General features: G+C 44.5%; 1 protein-coding gene across 17 annotated transcripts in view; it reads left to right on the top strand.

Annotated features, from left to right (window-relative positions):
* Positions 1-12,387, top strand: part of PLCB4 (phospholipase C beta 4) — a 329,261-nt gene extending 316,874 nt beyond the window's left edge. For 15 of the 17 annotated variants that reach the window (XM_075925710.1, XM_075925695.1, XM_075925700.1 and 12 more), the window contains 4 exons: positions 3,652-3,709; positions 4,640-4,726; positions 7,424-7,460; positions 10,250-12,387. In XM_075925710.1, the coding sequence (XP_075781825.1) occupies positions 3,652-3,709; positions 4,640-4,726; positions 7,424-7,460; positions 10,250-10,338 (271 nt within the window). In that variant the 3' untranslated portion in view covers positions 10,339-12,387. Of the gene's footprint in view, positions 1-3,651; positions 3,710-4,639; positions 4,727-5,962; positions 6,385-7,423; positions 7,461-10,249 lie in introns of those variants that run through there. The other 2 variants (XM_075925708.1, XM_075925709.1) reach the window with 2 other exon arrangements.
* The last annotated feature ends 6,629 nt before the right edge of the window (positions 12,388-19,016 follow it).

Raw genomic sequence — 19,016 nt, 5'->3', positions numbered from 1 at the left:
TTTTGTCGACAAAACTCTGTAGTCTAGACACACCCTTAGACTTCTGCAATTAGTCTAATTCAGCTCTTTCAATTATTTTTGTCAGCTCATTAGAATTCTTTATATGCATTGTATGTAAACGTTAATTATATATTTTTATAATGTAAATAATAACTATAAAATATGAAAAATAGATCCTATCAAACTAACTTTACATATTTTTGATGAGATGACAAGTCTGGTTGCTATAGGTACTAGTGTTGACATAATAGACCTCTGTAAGGCATGTGACTTGGTACACATGATGTTTTGATTTAGAAACTAGAATATAAAAAGTACATGGCACACATTAAATGGATTAAAAATTAGCTAAATGATGGGTCATAAATGCAACTATAAACAGGGATTCATCATCGAATGGGTCTGTTTCCACTGGAGTCCCAGAGAGATCAGTTCTTAGACTTTCACTATTTAACATCTTCATCAATGACCTAAAAGAAAACAAAATCATCACTAATAAAGTTTGCAAATGACCCAAAATTTGGGGGAGTGTTAAAATAAAGAAGACACTTCACTGGCTCAAACTGGGAACAAGCAAACTAATGTATGGCTAAATGTTAGTTCCTGATTTAAGGGGATTCATGGTATTATCTTATAGGTTTATATCTTATGGGTTATAGGCTCACCAATTAATGTAATCAGAAGATAAGGTTCTTGTCCCATAATCAGGCCACTCAGTTTTTCAAGGATCCTCAGGATGTATAACAAGAACACTTACACTGAGAGCAAAAATACAGCTTCCAAGTCTTTTATGGAGATAAATGGAATAGTCATCAAAGGGAAAAATAATCAGAAGGAAAAAGGAAACAATATTGTTCTAGAGCAGCCATGACCAACCTGCGGCTCGCGAGCCATATGCGGCTCTTCTCCCTCCACCCCCCGGAAGGGTGCAGCTCACGTAGCCCCCTCACTCATCCCACCCACGGCTCCTAAAGCCACTCTTGAGCCCAAAAATGGCCTTCTCCTCCCAGCGCTCACGGGAGCAGGGGAGCCATCCAGCGCGGCCATTAAAGATGGTGTCAGCTGGCGGGAGCCTGATGTGGCCAAAGAGGCAGTCTTTTTTTATTTTATTTTATTATTTTATCAACAACTTTGTCCCAGCTCTTCACGCTCGATCCACTGATATCTTGGTTCTTTGCCCAGAATGGGCGGGCCACCCCTGTTGTAGAGGCACATGTGGTATAATTCACTGTAAAACTTCCTAGATTAACATACTCGGATGATTCCTTGATAACCTGGCGATAAAAGACAAAAGACCAGCCTTGGGGCAGGCATGCCAACAGAGTCTGCAGGTCCAGGTTCCTCAGTTCTCAAAGATGAAGAACTTAAGAGAAGCCAAACAGCTAGAAAGCTACAGAAAGACCCAAGAGAAGCTAATTTAAAACCTAACTAAAACTCACTCACTAAACATGGTGGTTTGTTCCTTGCATAGAGCCTGAGCTCTTTGTGCCCGTCCTCCATGTCCAGACTCACCCACATATCATCAGAGTATGCTTACTCTACAGCAGGGCTACTCAACTTTGGAAGCCCTGGAGGCCATAATAATACTCATAGCACATGCTGAGAGCCACAATGTAAGTGTGGTTGCATATACAAGTAAATGTGTATGCAAATATATGGAAATAGCTTCTTTCACACAATGCCCTGATGCTCCCGGCTCCTCCTCACTGAGGGCTAGAAATGCCAACACCCTGTACCTGTCCGTTCCAGCTAGACTGTCTGCTTGCATCTTTCAATGCTCACCCTGCCGGGGAGATGCCTCGCAGTTGTGGAGTGTGTTCCCAGTAGAGGCCATGTTCAAAGGATCCCACCCACAGGCCATGTGTTGAGCCCTGCGTAAACCCAAACCGCACCATGGGCTGCATGTTGGGTAGCCCTGTTCTATAGGCTAGTATATTCAGACATATTATAGTGGTCATTAGCTCATTCTCAGATCTCTTAGGGTACGTCTAGACTACATGCCTCTGGCGACAGAGGCATGTAGATTAGGCTACCCGACAGAGTAAAATGAAGCGGCGATTTAAATAATCGCCGCTTCATTTAAATTTACATGGCTGCCGCGTTGAGCCGACAAACAGCTGATCAGCTAGTGTATTTTGATCAGCTGTTTGTCGGCTCAACGCGGCAGCCATGTAAATTTAAATGAAGCGGCGATTATTTAAATCGCCGCTTCATTTTACTCTGTCGGGTAGCCTAATCTACATGCCTCTGTTGCCAGAGGCATGTAGTCTAGACGTACCCTTAGTTCTGGCCTGAACTAGTTTGGTAGTGGTTACTTCTATGTTCTTTATAGTGTACCTGTTCAGTTAAGTTTATAGAGGGCAATTGGTTGGCCACTAATATGGGCCAAAGATCTCAAATATAAGTATGCTAATCTGCCTCATCTTACCATTATTATCTGTGTCTAATTTGCTTTTCCTCATCATCACATGGGATGTGGCCTGTAAGTTCTGTTCCTGCCAAAATACACTAGATTTATAAATCTATTATAATAAAAACAATCCGTAAACTCATAAAAAGGATATAGCAAAGCAAGTGGGTTAGCCCTATGAGCTACAGATGCAATTGTAGAATAGTAATAGAGATGTAGCCGTGTTAGTCTGGGGTAGCTGAAGCAAAATGCAGGACAATGTAGCACTTTAAAGACTAACAAGATGGTTTATTAGATGATGAGCTTTCGTGGGCCAGACCCGGGTCTGGCCCACGAAAGCTCATCATCTAATAAACCATCTTGTTAGTCTTTAAAGTGCTACATAGTCTGGGGTAGCTGAAGCAAAATGCAGGACAAACACGGCTACATTTCTATCACATGATCTCCTAATGTGATACTTTAGCCAAAAGAGCTTATGTGGTCCTACGAGGCATAGGCATGGGAATCTTTAGCAAGAGTAGAGAAGAACTGTTAAACACTACTAGGAGCTGGTTAAACTACAGGTTGAACCTCTCTAGTCCGGACCTCTGGACCTGACCGGTGCTGAACCAGAGAATTTGCCTGACCACAGGAGGTCAGTATTGTCTAGCAGCATTATCAACACTTCCACTGCTTTACTGGGCTCTTAGAAGACAGTAGAGCTAAGTAAAAGCACAGAACACTGAGAGCCAGCACTGGTGGCTGTTAAACTTTATGGGACCATGGAAAACTTGGCCATATCCATGATAAGTGGACATCTGGCTAATTAAAATCATGCCGGACCAGAGCGTGCCAGACTAGAGAGATTCAACCTGTATTGTAGTGAAGCATTTTTAAGGTCAGAGTGCAATAGGAGATACAAGGATTAATAAAACAAACTCGGTTAAATGGAAAATTCTAGGATGGGGATCAAACCAAACTTAGTTCACAGAAATCTTGGTCAGTTTTTTCAAACCATCTTCGCCACAGCATGCAAGATAGCCAGAAATATTGAACATAATGTAATAACTTAGGGCTGGAGTAGGGTCTTGCTCTTCAATTAGTTTCACTGACTTCAGTGGAACTACTCAGTCTAATGTAGCGTGTGCCAAAATAATCCCCTCAATTAACTTCTCCTTATCACTGACTCAGGTCATTCTGTCTCTTGGACTTCTTAATAAATCCTGAAGCTCAAAATCCTTTTGTTGTTGGTTTGTTTTTAGGCGAGTAAGAGAACTAAACAGCAGCAACACTAAAAAATTTCTGGAAGAGAGAAAAAGGGTAAGTTTAATTTTGATGAGAAACCAGAGTGTGTGTATGTGGTTTGTTAACTGGAACCTCACCTCTTTGGGGAATTATATCTCCAGCTTCTGTACAGCATTTTGAATGTACCCTTTAGTTATCGCATTCCAATGACATTGACGATTTCTACTAGCTTAAGAAACTAGAGACTTAGGGTATACCTACACTATGGAGTTTTTCCGGGGTACCTCCAGTATCCCGGAAAAACCCTGCCGTGTCCAGGGAACGCATCTGCTCTTCCACTTTTTTTTGCAGAAGAGCAGATGCGCTCTTTCGGGGAGCCCTGTATTCCTCGTTTCACTAAGCTCGTCCAAAAGAGGAGGCTTTTCCATCATTTGGCCCTCTCTACACGGGGCAAAATGTTGGAAAAGCCTCTTCCGAAAAACCAATCAGGAAAAGCTACGCAAACTGCGGAGCACAATTTGCCTAGCTTTTTCCAATAAGAGTGCAGTCTCAACATAGCCTCAGAGTCAGTTTTAAACTGAATTTCAAGGTCTCTCTTCATCATCAAGCTGACACGGAGCCCACTCCTGAACTTCTAAATTCTGACTGAAATCTGTGGGCATTTTATCTGAATTCCCCTTTCCACTTACCAGAGTTGAGAATTGACTCATCAAATGAATTTTTGTCTCTGTTTTCTGACACATACAAGTCAAAATCCTAAGCAGAGTTAAAGTAACATGAGCAAAGTATGTATAACTCATTAGTATGATGCATGAATTGAAATAGTTTGCTCTGGTATATATTTTAGCTCTGTTCAACCATAAACAATCCAGAGCAGTGACCATGCCTTCTCCTAATGTTTTGTGCAACACGGTGAACACCAGCCAATAATATTTTTAGAAACTATCCATGTAGACAAAATAATGTGTGTTACGTGTCACCTGTATTGTCTTCTGTTGTTTATAGCTGGCAATGAAGCAGTCAAAGGAAATGGATCAGTTGAGAAAAGTTCAGCTTGAGCATCTAGAAGTCTTGGAGAAACAGAATGAGCAGGTATTTTATTTAAAAGAAAAGTGAATGAGAATTTAAAAGAGAAAGAGTACAATTCCACTCATAGGGTACATCCACATGGTTCTCAACCTGCGGCTCAATCAGCACATAGCTACGGCCTACATGAATCCTCAGGCCCACACAGTGTTGTATGTGGCCCGCAATGGTAAATAGGTTGAGCGCCACTAATCTACACAGTAGCTGGGAAGTGTGATTCCCAGTTTGGGCAGATGTACATCCACCAAATAAGCTCAAACTAGCACCTAAAAAGAGCAATATGGCTGCAGCCGCTAGGGCTAGCCACCCGAGTGTGTACCCAGGAGACTCAGGAGAATTGTACTTGGCAGTCAGCCTGAGATGCAGCTGGTGGCATCATAGCCACACTGCTATTTTTGGGTCTTAGCTCAAGCAGAGCTAGCATGGGTGTGTGCACCCACACTGGGAATTACACCTCCCAGTTGCTGTTTAGACACACCCCTGGTTCTTCTGACTGCCACTCGGCAATGAAATTAGCTCCAAACAGCTTTTATTTTTGCCCACTCATCTATTTCGGGGTGGAAAATGAAGGACTGGAAGGATTTCCAAGTGCTATGGCGTTCAGACGTGGTTCAGATAAGCATCTAAACTTGACTGCATATCCAAATCTCATCCTCCAACTTGTTCAAACTTCATGAGACTGGACGGTTAGGTGGGAAGTCTCCCCGAATTCCAGCACATGCCTTGTCAGCCACCTCTGGAAGTACCTCAAAGAAACTCTTTCTTTCAGTATTTTGCCACATCTGTTTCCAGTCCTGGATGGAAAATAAGAGTGAAAAAAATGCTCAAAATATCTGAAAACCTCAAAAGGTTTTGGTTTGGGTGTCCTGGTCTACAGATGGGTGATAGTTCCAGGGTTTTATCAGAACCACTTTGCCGTCCTCTGGTTATAATACCATGTTACTTTCTGCTGGTAAGAAGAAAAATTGCAATTGTCTTAGAGATAAATTCGAATTTTATTCCTGGTGGGAAAAATCTCTGTTTCCTTAGTGGTTCCTCACCAGGCCTCTAGGCATGGTGGAGGGAGGTGGGGGGCTGCTCCAAACTGCCGGAAAGGGTGGGGCTTTAGGCAGAAGGGGCGGAGCTGAGGCTAGACAGCTGTCAGTGCCATGCAGAGAGTGGTTTCCCCCAGCCCTCAGTGCTATCCAGAGCATGGTGCACAGCACTCTCACAGTGATTTAAAGGGCCCCTTTGTATTGCCAGGCTCAAGGGCAGTTGCCTCCCCTGTGGTGGAGCTGACTCTGCCAGCACAATCCTGTGAGGTGAGCGAGAAGTAAAAGTTGGATTTAATGGCTGTCCCCTTCAAGGATTATGAATTTCTTTCTTGAGTTTTTCACTAATTTTCCGGAGCGTGAACTCTTCCGATGAAGCAGATGCACTATGCTAGATTTACCCAAGGGAAGTATAATTTCCACCCCAGTTGGATCATCCTCCATCTAGTGCAAAGTAGTCTGAATAAATGAGGAAAAATATATAATTGTGTGTCAGTGACTGCAGCATCACTGCAATCTGGCTGGTTGAGAGAATTCCCTGGCAGCGTAAATTGTACTAATTGACAAAATATTGTAGGACAACATAAAGGCTACGTCTACACTGGCATGATTTTCCGGAAATGCTTTTAACAGAAAAGTTTTCCGTTAAAAGCATTTTCGGAAGAGCACGACTTGATTGGCAGGACACTTTTCCCCAAAAGCACTTTTTGCGGAAAAGCGTCTGTGGCCAATCTAGACGCGCTTTTCCGCAAAAAAGCCCCGATCGCCATTTTCGCGATCAGGGCTTTTTTGCGGAAAACAAATCTCTGCTGTCTACACTGGCCCTTTTGCGCAAAAGTTTTTCAGAAAAAGACTTTTGCCCGAATGGGAGCAGCATAGTATTTCTGCAAAAACACTGACAATCTTACATGAGATCGTCAGTGCTTTTGCGGAAATTCAAGCGGCCAGTGTAGACAGCTGGCAAGTTTTTCCGGAAAAGCGGCTGATTTTCTGGAAAAACTGGCCAGTCTAGACATAGCCAAAGAGATGAAGGGGCCTGATCTAGAGCTCACTGAAGTCACTGAGGCTCTTTCCATTGACTTCCATGGGCTTTGGCTCCATCCCACTATAAGGACAAGGGAGCAGCGGAGCTTTTAGCTTCAACTCTGTCATTCCTTGCTTTTAAGGGTTTGAGTGCTCATCTTGAGAAAGTAGCCTCAATGCTAATTGTTCTACATGGACTTGATCTTAGAGTCTCTTATAAAAGGCTCTGAGAGACTGATGCTGGCGTCATGGTTGTTTCCCACTAGTATACCTCCATTACGGTATGTCAGTGGATTTACTTGTGACATACACTAGTGTGAGTGAGAGGAGAATAAGGCCCAGAGCACTAATATCTGGCTCGTGGGCATGTGTGTTCCAGTTAACTGGATCAAAACTTTTCAAGGTCTTAAATATCCCTTCCATGTCAAGCTGGTTGAAGATATCTTTCATAATAGACCTACAGTGCAGACAAATACTCCCATGAGTAGGAACTCACTTCAGCATAAATTATGCACTCACACTTATTAGACTTTTGTTTTGTGTGTTTTTTCCCTCAAATTCATTCTTCAAACTCACCTCAGTTTTCATTCATTTTATTTGCTTCATGTTGTACTACTCAATGTTGATGTTATTATTTTTGTACAAACAGCTTTTGAAATCCTGTCATGCTGTGTCTCAAACCCAAGGTAGGACTGATCTATACTAAACAAGCTACTATTTCAGTGTGATTTCCTTCTAAATTAAATCATTATCGTTGGCGTACTCTTTGTAATTGCCACCACTGGGAAGTACTATGATCATAATGAACGCACTGTTAATATTTATGCACAATAAATATTTAAGAGTCTGACATAGTAACCGTATTTTATGCTCTAGCATCTCAGACCCACAAGTACATTCTTACAGTAACAAGAACAGGACTCCTTTAGAGAGAATGATTTGTATTGTTATATTATCAGTAGTTAAAGACATGCTTGAAATTCTAAAGTGTGTCTGTAAGAAGCATTTACTGATTAAGGAAACAATTTTAATGTTGACACATATATGACTAACTGCTAATGCTGATAGAGCCCGATTTTCCACATGTATTAGCATAAGAATAAAAGTAAGGCACGCTAAAAATAGCAAGACATATATTAGATAGCTAGAAATAGCTTTTTAGTGGCTAAAGAAAAGAGGCTTCCATCTATTGGGAATCTCATTCACACGATTGTAGCTTTCCTGTTACAGCTTCCTCATAACTATCACTCATAAGAAATCCATAGTAACCCCTTATCTCGATAGTGATAAAATATCTTTGTTACATTTAAACATCCAGTTGTGCAGTTTTGCCGAATTTAATGACCTGCTTAAATCTTCAGCTGATAATTTACTGCAGGGGTCAGCAATTTTGGGTCTGTGGCCCATCAGGAGAGGCCGCTGGTGGGGCACGAGACATTTTGCTTACATAGAGCATCCACAGGCATGGTCCCCGCAACTCCCTGTAGCCATGGTTTGCTGTACCTGGCCAGCAGAAGCTGTGGGAAGTGGTGCGGCCACAAAGACATGCTGGCCACCACTTCCTGCAGCTCCCATTGGCTGGGAACAGCGAACCACTGCCACTGGGCGCTGCAGGGGCCATGCCTGTGGATGGTCAATGTAAGTCAAATGTCTCGTGCTCCACCAGAGGTTTACCCTGATGGGTCATGGACCAAAGCTTGCCAACCCCTCATTGACTTGGATTTGAAGATGTGGATCCAGATATTAGGGTATGGGAAACCACATTAAAACCTCAGATTGACATGACTTGCATCTATAGCTCAGTAACTGACATGTCTAAGAGTTTGCATTTTAGTTGGAATTTCATTTTCACTTGCAGAATTCTCTCACGCAGAATGAACACAGCAAATCAGTTCCAGTATTTCAGAAAAGGCTGTGCACATTGATTCATGTTTTAATGTTATGTTTCCATATTTTTATTTTGAAAGTTTTCTTCTTTGATTTCAAACTTAAAGTCATAAGAATGTAAAGTAAGATTTAAATGTGTTCATAATATTTCACATAGTTGCCTTTGATGTTGTCATAATTAGCTAAATATACATGTGATGGCGAAATGCACAGAACTAACAGTTTAAAGAGGGGGTCCGTCTATGGCACCTACACAAACCCAGATTTAATTTTGTAAAATTGGTAACGGGGCATCTAAATGACTGTTTTGAACCTTCATTTGGGCAATTTTACATATGGAAACGCCTGTTTGCATGTATAGAATATGTAACTTCTTTTATGTATTTAGATGAGTGCCTATCCAAATGATGGGCATCTTTACAACTGATCAGAATACCCAATTCACACAGTAAGACAAATCCAGCAACCACTCCTCCCTGTATAGCAAAAGCAGAACAGACACTCCTACTGAGGAAGACAAAGTGTCCTCGCCTCCCTATATGCCAGTTATAAGACATCCTCTCTCCCCCGAAGACTGGCTGTAAAGATAGACTGGACATACATTCAGGTGATTTTGGATCAAGATGATAAGGGAGTTCCTAAATTGAAGGGCCCTCATGGAAAATGCACAGGAGTTAGTGCCTTTCCACACTCTTTGAATTGAGTGGTTTCTAACCGAAGCATCTCAGAACCCCGCTTTGCCAGTGCCACATGGGGAGAGGGGGTAGTTTCTCAAGCAGTTTAGAACTGCCAAGGGTATATATATAAAAAACACCTTTAACCTTACCTACAGCCTAAGAGGCAGCCAACACAAAATGTGCATTGAAACAGATTGCTTAACACATAGGCTGCTACAGGCTGTGTGTCTATGTGCCAGCATCAGATTCCAGGTGTAGCCCCTATGTGGAGCACAATGCAATAGCCTACTCTTGAGGCAATAAAAGCAGAGGCGCCACCAGCCAAAATCATTAAGCGAGGTGAAACCATCGTGGCCACCTTAAGGAAAGTGTCAACAATCTCTGCCCTCACTAAGTCCATAATCCTTCACATCAGTTACTGCCTTCCCCAGCAGGAAATGGGTCCAGCTCACAGGTAGTAAGTAGAGCTTAATTTCCCAAATAACTCCAGAACCTCAGTAAGCAACACCAACCAGTCCAAACTCAGCCAGGGCTCGCACAGTGAGTAACTCCACAACACTTGTCCCATCTCCACAGGCAATTCAGTCAGAAACAACATGACTTTCTCCACACACTGTGAAGCTTTGAGATGTGTTTTATCAAGTGTTTCTTTGAAAAGTGACCCATAAATCCTAAGATAAGATCAGAAGTGATTGCTAGCGTAATGTAACTGAGAAGCAAAAGCAGAAAAATCACACTGCCGTTTGAAAATACGCAGATATTTTTCTGAAGGGGAAAAATTATCATGTTTCTCCAGTGTTTGTTACATATAATCCACGCAGATACTATTGTGCTGAAAATGGATTTGATTTTGAGCACAAGCTTTAGTATGATTCTTCATGAGGAAATGATGCAATTATTTTGGGTTGCAGGCAAAGGAGATGCAGCAGATGGTGAAGCTGGAAGCAGAGATGGATCGCAGGCCAGCAACAGTGGTCTAAAGCTCCAGTATGCAAACTGAAGCCAGGAAATCCCGTATCTGTAAAATTCCAACCATCCATTGCTGAGAGGGGAAAACTGGGCTTTTGGCTCTTTCCCTCCTGTTCTCAAACAAAGTATAGACACAAACCACTAAGTCTTAAGGTTTTGCATATTTCTTTAACATTGAGTACTGAAATTCCTTTGTTGAGCAAAACACTTAAAAAGAGGCACACAACATTTTAAAGCCCAGTTCTGTATTCCCTATCCTGAAAATATTCCATTCATCTTAATGGGTTCCTTTCCCCCGCCCCCCGCCCCTATGTCAGGATTGTAGGCTCATCCCCTTAAAATACAAATTCCATGTTTCTTTTTTTTTAACATAAGCCCAGATGGCAACCCAACTATCATCAAAACAATATGCAATTTACCATTTTAATTCTCATGCTTGATATGTTATTTTATTGGCTCCAATCCTGCAAGATGCTGTGAGCCTGGAGGCACTCAGCACATCAAGCTTTGTAAATGGATCTACAGGCAGTCCCAGGGTTACGTACAAGATAGGGACTGTAGGTTTGTTCTTAAGTTGAATCTGTATGTAAGTCGGAACTGGCGTCCAGATTCAGCCGCTGCTGAAACTGACCGCCAGTTCTGACTTACATACAGAATCAACTTAAGAACCCCAGGAGTCCCCAAGTCAGCTGCTGCTGAAACTGATCAGCAGCTGATTCCAGGAAGCCCGGGGCAGAGCAACTCTGGGGAGACCAGGGAGACGTGGAGAAAGCCCCGGAGTACACGGGCGGCAGGACCGCGAGGTCCCGCAGTCCGTGTCCTCCGGGGGAGCCCCGTTCGTAACTGCGGATCCGACATAAGTCGGATCCGCGTAAGTCGGGGACTGCCTGTACTACTAAATAATAGGAGTCACATGTAGTCTCTTCTTGGTGATTTTTCTATTTCACACACATTTTTGAGCTCCAGCAAACAGTAAGCAATTGAAAATTAACTGCATATATTGGAAAGTACAATGATCTATAAATTCATCAGCAGAAAACACACTGGGATAACATTTCCACATACAGATTATGGTAATAGCAAGTGCCATATCAACTCTATCATTCCTGAAAGAAGCGGACATTCTGTAAAAGTCTTTCAAGTGTTTAACATGGTAGAAATACATTGTTTGTGCCAAAACAAATCAGTGCTCTCCAGTTAAAGGAATTATGCGTTAGGCACTTTAAGCAAAGTTTACATCATCTGTTGCTTGTACAGAAATTGCATTTTGATCTTATTGCTGCAGATCCCAGATATCAGAGTTCATTGTATCTTAAAGATTGTTAAATGGCGATTGGCAAAAGTTTGTAACTGTGAACAATGTATAAAGTATTTATACACTTTAAATCACAATATTGTAGAAAATCACCTAAATGTTGCCACGTGACAAAATTAGTAAGCTGAATTACTAGAAGTATGTTTGCATGTGATACAGTCACCAGTTACGACTTAAATGCCAACCGTATGACCACAGTCTGTCAGTCTATTAGTCAATAAATACAAATTAAATGTATGGCACCAAATATTTGATTAATTCTGAAGCCGTTTAGCGTAACAAGACCTATCTATCTATATATATGTATATGAATTATGTGGGCATTCTTGATACTTCAAGTTCTAGTTGAAAAAAAAGTACATAATTAATTTAATTTTACACAGAAGTATTTATGCAGATTTTCAGAATTTCATATCAGGAATAACCTTTTTATGTCTGTTAAATATAAAAACTGTTTGCTACATTGTTAATTTGCATGTTTGCTGTAGTTATATTGCAGAAGAACGCATGTAAGCATTCTGCTTGGAATTTGCCCATGCTGCCAGTACAAAGGAGACTGCATGGAAAACGGGTAGTTTAGAACAAATCAGATTACTGATTTAATTATACTAAGCACCAATTAGGTTGTTGTATATGCTTGTACAAACCAATTCTATATAGTCCTATAAACAAATTAAATGAAAAGAGATGAATGTTATTGTCAATCCTGAGATGAAACTTTCAACTTCTCTAATAAAAATGTAAAAATAAATACATGCTCAGTGTGATCCATTGATGCAAGAGTTTTGAGAGATCCTTACTTCAAAAGGAAGCACACAGTGTAAAGTATCTACAATAAATTCCACTAAAGGTGCCCACACTACAAGCATACTCATACCACTTATTTCAGTTATGAACATTGGGCTAGATTCATGAAGGGATTTAGGCACATAAATCCAAAATGTAGCTCATCATGAACCCTACTCAGCAGCTGCCTAAGTTACAGATGCTTAAGTTTCTGCTGATAAAGTCCCCTGTGCACTTGCATTTCTGCTGATGGGCGATGTTAGTGCTATGGAGTGTTCTTAAGGCTGCTACCTTGTTAATGCTGCTGTTCTTGGGGCTCTGGTGTTAGCTGAATGAGCCAAGAGTGCAGCACACTGATTTAGAAGGAAAGACCACGGGCTTGTTTCAGTAGCAAAGGCCCCATACGAACTACAGGTACACTAACACATATACATCTGCAACAAAGGTACCCATTCAATCTGCATAAGGTGACACTATCCCCTAGACCAGCACAAAACTGCCCCTCCCATGACTTTTTATATAGTAAAAGCTGTGTAATCCAGCACTTAACCAAAGGCTCTATTAACCAGCATCTCTGATGTCTCCCAATCCAAATCTTCAGTCTAGTAACTGGGACTGTGACGTAGCGGGGGTACTTGCTGGGCTGTGGTGACCTCTGCTGTCTGGAGCAAGACCCAGCAGGGAAAACCTCACTATGCAAAGGTGATGCCAAACTAGTTGAACCAGATACCCCCCATGGAGAGGAACAAAGGAAGGGGGAGTGTTGCCCTGGCTGGGGGGCAGGGCTGGAAGAGGGTTGGTTTAGTGGCTGTCTGGGAGCATGGAGGAGACAGCCTAGGGAAAGGGGCTGGAGTTTAGGGGCCCAGTCTCCCCCCCCATCTCAAGGGGGCCTGAGGCATCCTAGCCCAGCTCTGTGACCAGATTACATCTGTGCTGTGCTGTATCCTGGAGAGGCAATAAACTTCCTCTATTCCACCGGCTGGTGCAGTCTGTTTGTGCCATTTCGGGGTGCAGGAGACGGGGGACCCCCAATGCGCCGTCACAGGGACTAGTATACTGCTCGGGAGGTTATGCAATTACACATCTTGTACTCTACTTTTATGCAAGAGAGGCTGAAGACAAGTAAACTGAAAACATGAATTTATTCAAAAAAGCTGGGTAATTTATTCCAGGGTATGTCCTAGTGTCATTGCAGATTCAGCCTAAAATCTTACACTTTCTCCACCTACAATGATACTTGAAGTTGATGACAATGATGCTGAGGCACTGCAAGATCAAAGAAAGCTTAAATTATGTTCAGTATGGTTTTAGTGTTAGTGCTTTTAGTGATCTGGGTACACGCCATGCGCTGCCCATAGTGATATGTAGTGTCATACAATACATTATATGAGGAGTACCAGTTAATTGGAGTTAAAGAGTTTTTCTCTGATTACCGCGTTTATATGTGGCTAGTTAAATCGGGCTAGTCAATTTCCAAAATGGCGACTGGCCGCAACTATGCTAACCAAGCGCGGGATATTTAAATCCCGCGCTTCATTAGCAACTTCAGTTGCCTTCATTTGCCTCCCTAATTCAAACTAGGGGTCAAGTGTAGATGTACCCATCGAGACAAACAAAAATATACATAAGCAACTGCCTACAAAAGCTTATGATACTATACAGGCAGTCCCCGGGTTACGTACAAGATAGGGACTGTAGGTTTGTTCTTAAGTTGAATCTGTATGTAAGTCGGAACTGGCGTCCAGATTCAGCAGCTGCTGAAACTGACCAGCGGCTGACTACAGGAAGCCCGAGGCAGAGTTGCTGTGCCCCGGGCTTCCTGGAATCAGCCTCTGATCAGTTTCAACAGGCTGAATCTGGACGCCAGTTCTGACTTACATACAGATTTAACTTAAGAACCCCAGGCGTCCCCAAGTCAGCTGCTGCTGAAACTGATCAGCGGCTGATTCCAGGAAGCCCGGGGCAGAGCAACTGTGCCTCGGGCTTCCTGTAGTCAGCGCTGGTCAGTTTCAGCAGCGGCTGACTTGGGGACGCCTGGGGCAGAGCAGCTGGGGTGCTGCTGGGTTGCTCCAGTAGCGCCGCTCCTCGGCGCTACTGGACCAACCCAGCAGCACCCCAGCTGCTCTGCCCCAGGCGTCCTGATTCAGCCGCTGCTGAAACTGACCAGCAGCGGCTGAATCAGGACGCCTGGGGCAGAGCAGCGGGGGTGCTACCGGGTTGGTCCAGTAGCGCCCAGAGCAGCGCTGCGGGACCAACCGGCAGCGCCCCAGCTGCTCTACCACAGGCATCCGGAGAAAAGCCTGGACTGCTGGGGGGGGATACCAGCTGCACCCCCCCCCCCCCCAGCAGACCAGGGAGATGCGGGCGGGGGACCGAGACACACGCGGTCCCGCCGCCTGGGTCCTCCGCGGCTTTGCTCCCCATCTCCCTGGTCTGCTGGTCTCCAGCAGACCAGGGAGACGCGGAGCAAAGCCGCGGAGCACGCCGGCAGCGGGACAGCAGCGGCAAGTCTGGGCTGTCCGCTGCCCGCGTGCTCCGCGGCTTTGCTCCCCATCTCCCTGGTCTGCTGGAGACCAGCGAGACGGGCAGCAAACCCCGTTCGTAACTGCGGATCTGACATAAGTCGGATCCGCATAACTTGCGGACTGCCTGTACATATATTTTTGTGTACCTCTAAGGCAAGGGGGCCATTTCAGATTTTGGTGGGGGAGGGATGATGTGCATGCCATAACTGAGGGAGGGAGGGAGGAAGAAGAGAGCGAGAGCATATATGAGTGGACTGAAAACAGCAGCTTCAGCAGTGTTGAGGTATGTCTACACTCGCGGCTTCTTGCGCAAGAAATATACAAATTAGGCTAAGCGTGGAATATTGCTGAGCCTCATCTGTATGCCTAATGAGCCGCCATTTTTGCAGAAGAGGCTCTTGTGCCAGCAGCAGCTGTCTACACTGCCCCTTCTTGCGCAAGAAAACCCCTCTTGTGCAATGCCGTTATTCCTGAAAATAATCGGCGAAGCGGCTTTGCGCAAGAGACTTTTTCTTGCGCAAGAAGGGGCAGTGTAGACGGCTCCTGCTGGCACAAGAGCCTCTTCTGCAAAAATGATGGCTCATTAAGAATGCAAATGAGGCTTGGCGATATTCCACCCTTAGCCTAATTTGCATATTTCTCACGCAAGAAGCCGCAAGTGTAGACATAGCCTTTATGTCTATTCTTACTTCATTATTAACTCTCTGGAGAGAGACAGACCTCATCAGGACTCCTAAGCTCGATCTCAGCTCTGGAAGGGGAATGGGATCTAGTGGGTTACAGCAAGGGGGCAGATACATTTCAGCTCTATATAAGACCATGAGAATGGCCATATTGGATCACATAAATGGTCTTTCTAGCTCAGTATCCTGTCTTCCAACAGTGGTCAATGCCAGATGCTTCAGAAGGAATAAACAGGAGAGACGACCATCATGATCTATTCCCTGTTGCCATTCCCATCTCCTGGCAAACAGAAGCTTAGGACACCATCCCTACCCATTCTGGCTAGTAGGCATTGATGGACCTGTCCTGCTTGAATTTATTTTGTTCTTATTGGAACCCTGTTATGGTTTGACCTTTCTACCATTTCCTGGTAAAGAGTTCCACAGGTTGACTGTAAAAAAATAATTTATTTTGCTTGTTTTAATCTGCTGCCTATAAATTTAATTGGGTCAGTTTCTTGTGTTAAGTTTGTGAAGGAATGAATAATGTTTCCTTATTCTACTTTTCCACACCACTCATGATTTGCGAGGCCGCTAACACATCCTGCTACCCTTTAGTTATTTCTTTTCCAAATTGAAAAGTCCCACTCTGATTAATCTCTCCTCATATGGAAGCTGTTCCTTACCCCTAATTGTTTCTGTTGCCCTTTCTGTACCTTTCCCAAATACAATATATCTTTTGTAGATGGGGTGGGCATATCATGACATATATAGGCAATATGCCGTTTGTAATGATTCCCAATAGTCTGTTAGCTTTTTCGGTTTTAGACAGCCACTGCACATTGAACAGATGTTTTCAGTGAACTATCCATAATGATTTCAAGATAGCTGTTACCACTCAAGAAAGATATTTTAGACCCCATCATTTTTGTATCTATAGTTAGGATTGTATTCTTCTATGTGCATTACTTGGCATGTAGCAACACTGAATTCCATCTACCCTTGTGTTGCCCAGTCACCCAGCTTTGTGAGAATCCTTTAACTCTTTGCAGTCAGCTCTGGATTAGTCACCCCTTTTCAAGAACATGTATAAGTTTAGCAGCAGTGATCCAAATGCAAATCCCTGCAGCACAACACTCATTCCAACTCTTCCCCCCCATCTTTTAAATAGAGTATCCAGTAATGTTTTTATGATGATCTAACGATCCTTCAATGACTTGAATGCCCAGACTTTTGTTATTCTTAATCACCCTGACTCCCTCTTTTTATAACAAACTCCCTGCCCCAACGGCAAAGCTGCAAGCAGCTCAAACTCTGTTGCATTTAAGAATTGCCTCTGGAGCCAGGGCATGGGATTTAAGCAGACCTCAAGTATGAAATCTGTTGGGATATGTAAAAAATTAATAGGGGCCTGGGATGACTATACATCAGTGGATAAGGGGTCTAGCCAGAATAGGCATTGCCACTGCCCTTTAGACTCCAAGAAGCAGTCATTTAAGGTATCAAGAAACTTTACCTCTGCATCCCATCCTGAGATGACATGTACCCAGTCAATATAGGGATAGATTAAATCCCCCATTAGGGATGTAAGCGAGTAGTTGAGTACTCAACTACTCACTCCCCCCACCCTTGCTGCCTCGGTATCAAAGGCAGCAAAAGGCAGAGTGGAACAGGAGCCGGTGCTGGGGAGAGCTGGCTTAAAAGCCAGTTCCCCCCAGCACCACGTTCGAGGTAAGGATGTTAAAACACGGTTAATTGACTAGTTGATGAAAATGTAATTTTGACTAGTCAACTAGTTGATAGGCACTTCCGCATTCCTCCTCTGAAATGTACAAGAGCCCCTACTGGGGCAGAACTTGTACAGCTGGGGCCAGTGGGAAGTCCATTTCAAAGCCATGGAGCCCGGGGTCAGCAGGGGACTCAGTCCCCAGCTGACCCCAGGCTCCACGAAGCACTTCCAAAAGATCTTGTAGGTGTTTGATCTTCACCAAGCATTCTTGAAACCACAATACCCAACTGAGGATGTGCGGAAACAGATTAACAGAGCCAGACATGTACCCTGAAGCCTCCTACTACAAGACAAGCCCAACAAAGAAACCAACAGAACACCACTGGCTATCACCTAAAGTCCTCAGCTCAAACCTCTCCCATGCATCATCAGTGATCAACAACCCATCCTGGACAATGGTCCTTCACTTTCACAGGCCTTGGGAGGCAGGCCAGTCCTTGCCCACAGACAAGCCACCAACCTGAAGCAAATTTTCACCAGCGACTATATACCACACCACAGTAACTCTAATTCAGGAACCAATCCCTGCCACAAAGCTCGGTGCCAACTCTGCCCACATATCTACACCAGCAACACCATCACAGGACCTAACCAGATCAGCCACACCATCACGGTCTCATTCATGTGCACATCACAAATATATGTCATCATGTGCCAGCAATGCCCCTGTGCTATATACATCGGCCAAACTGGACAGTCCCTACCGAAATGAATAAACCAACACAAATCAGATATGAGGAATGGTAATATACAGAAACCTGTAGGACACTACAAAAACCTGGACACACAGTAGATGTCCCATTATAAAACCAACCTCCCCCCCTCCCCCGCGCGCTCTGAATATTCATGGTGCCTGTAGATCTCAGGCCCATATAACTCTCTGCCTATGGCAGGAAGGGCAGGGGTTGGGGCAAAGATGGCACTGCACAGAGAATGGGGTGACGAGGGCACAGTACAGGGTTTCGGGGCACAGTGTAGGAGTTAGGGCACAGGAAGGGAGCAGGGGTTATTCGCAAGGGGTGCAGGATGAGGGTGAAGGGATTGGGAGCCTTTAGGCCGCAGGGGGCATGGGGGCATCATGCCCAAAGGGGTGCCACAATGCAAGTTTATCCCGGGCACCATTTTCCCTAAGGCCCACCCTGATCCCTGTGTTATTTTCCTATCTCCTCCTTTCTGTACTTGGCTCCACTCACAAACACACCCCTTTCCTCTGGGACCCCCCCCCCCCTTGCTCTGGTGCTCTCCCTCTCCCTTCACCCCCTTGCTCAGGGGCTGCCCCTCCCCCTCATCGCTCTGGGAGGTGCCTTCTTGCCCCATTTCTTGGGGGTTACCCCTCCCTCTTCTTGCCCTCTCTTCCACGGGGCTGCCCTTCCCCCTTCTTCACCCCCACTTGCTCTGGGAGGCGCCTTCTTGCCCCATTTCTTAAGGGAGGGGCCTTTACCCCTCCCCCTTCTTGTCCTCTCTTCCACGGGAGCTGCCCCTCCCCCCTTCCTTGTCCCCTTGTTGCGGGGCGGGGCGCCCCCAGAAGGCTCCCAGGCAGAGCAAGGAGCGGACAAGGGCGCGCGCCGACCTGCAGCCCGGGAGCGGAGGCCACGCGCCGACCCCGGCGGAGCAGCCCGAGCCGCCGCGCGC

The sequence above is a fragment of the Pelodiscus sinensis genome, chromosome 3 (assembly GCF_049634645.1).
Source record: "Pelodiscus sinensis isolate JC-2024 chromosome 3, ASM4963464v1, whole genome shotgun sequence".
Taxonomy (NCBI): Eukaryota; Metazoa; Chordata; order Testudines; family Trionychidae; genus Pelodiscus; species Pelodiscus sinensis.
This window is presented reverse-complemented; position numbering and strand designations above follow the sequence as displayed.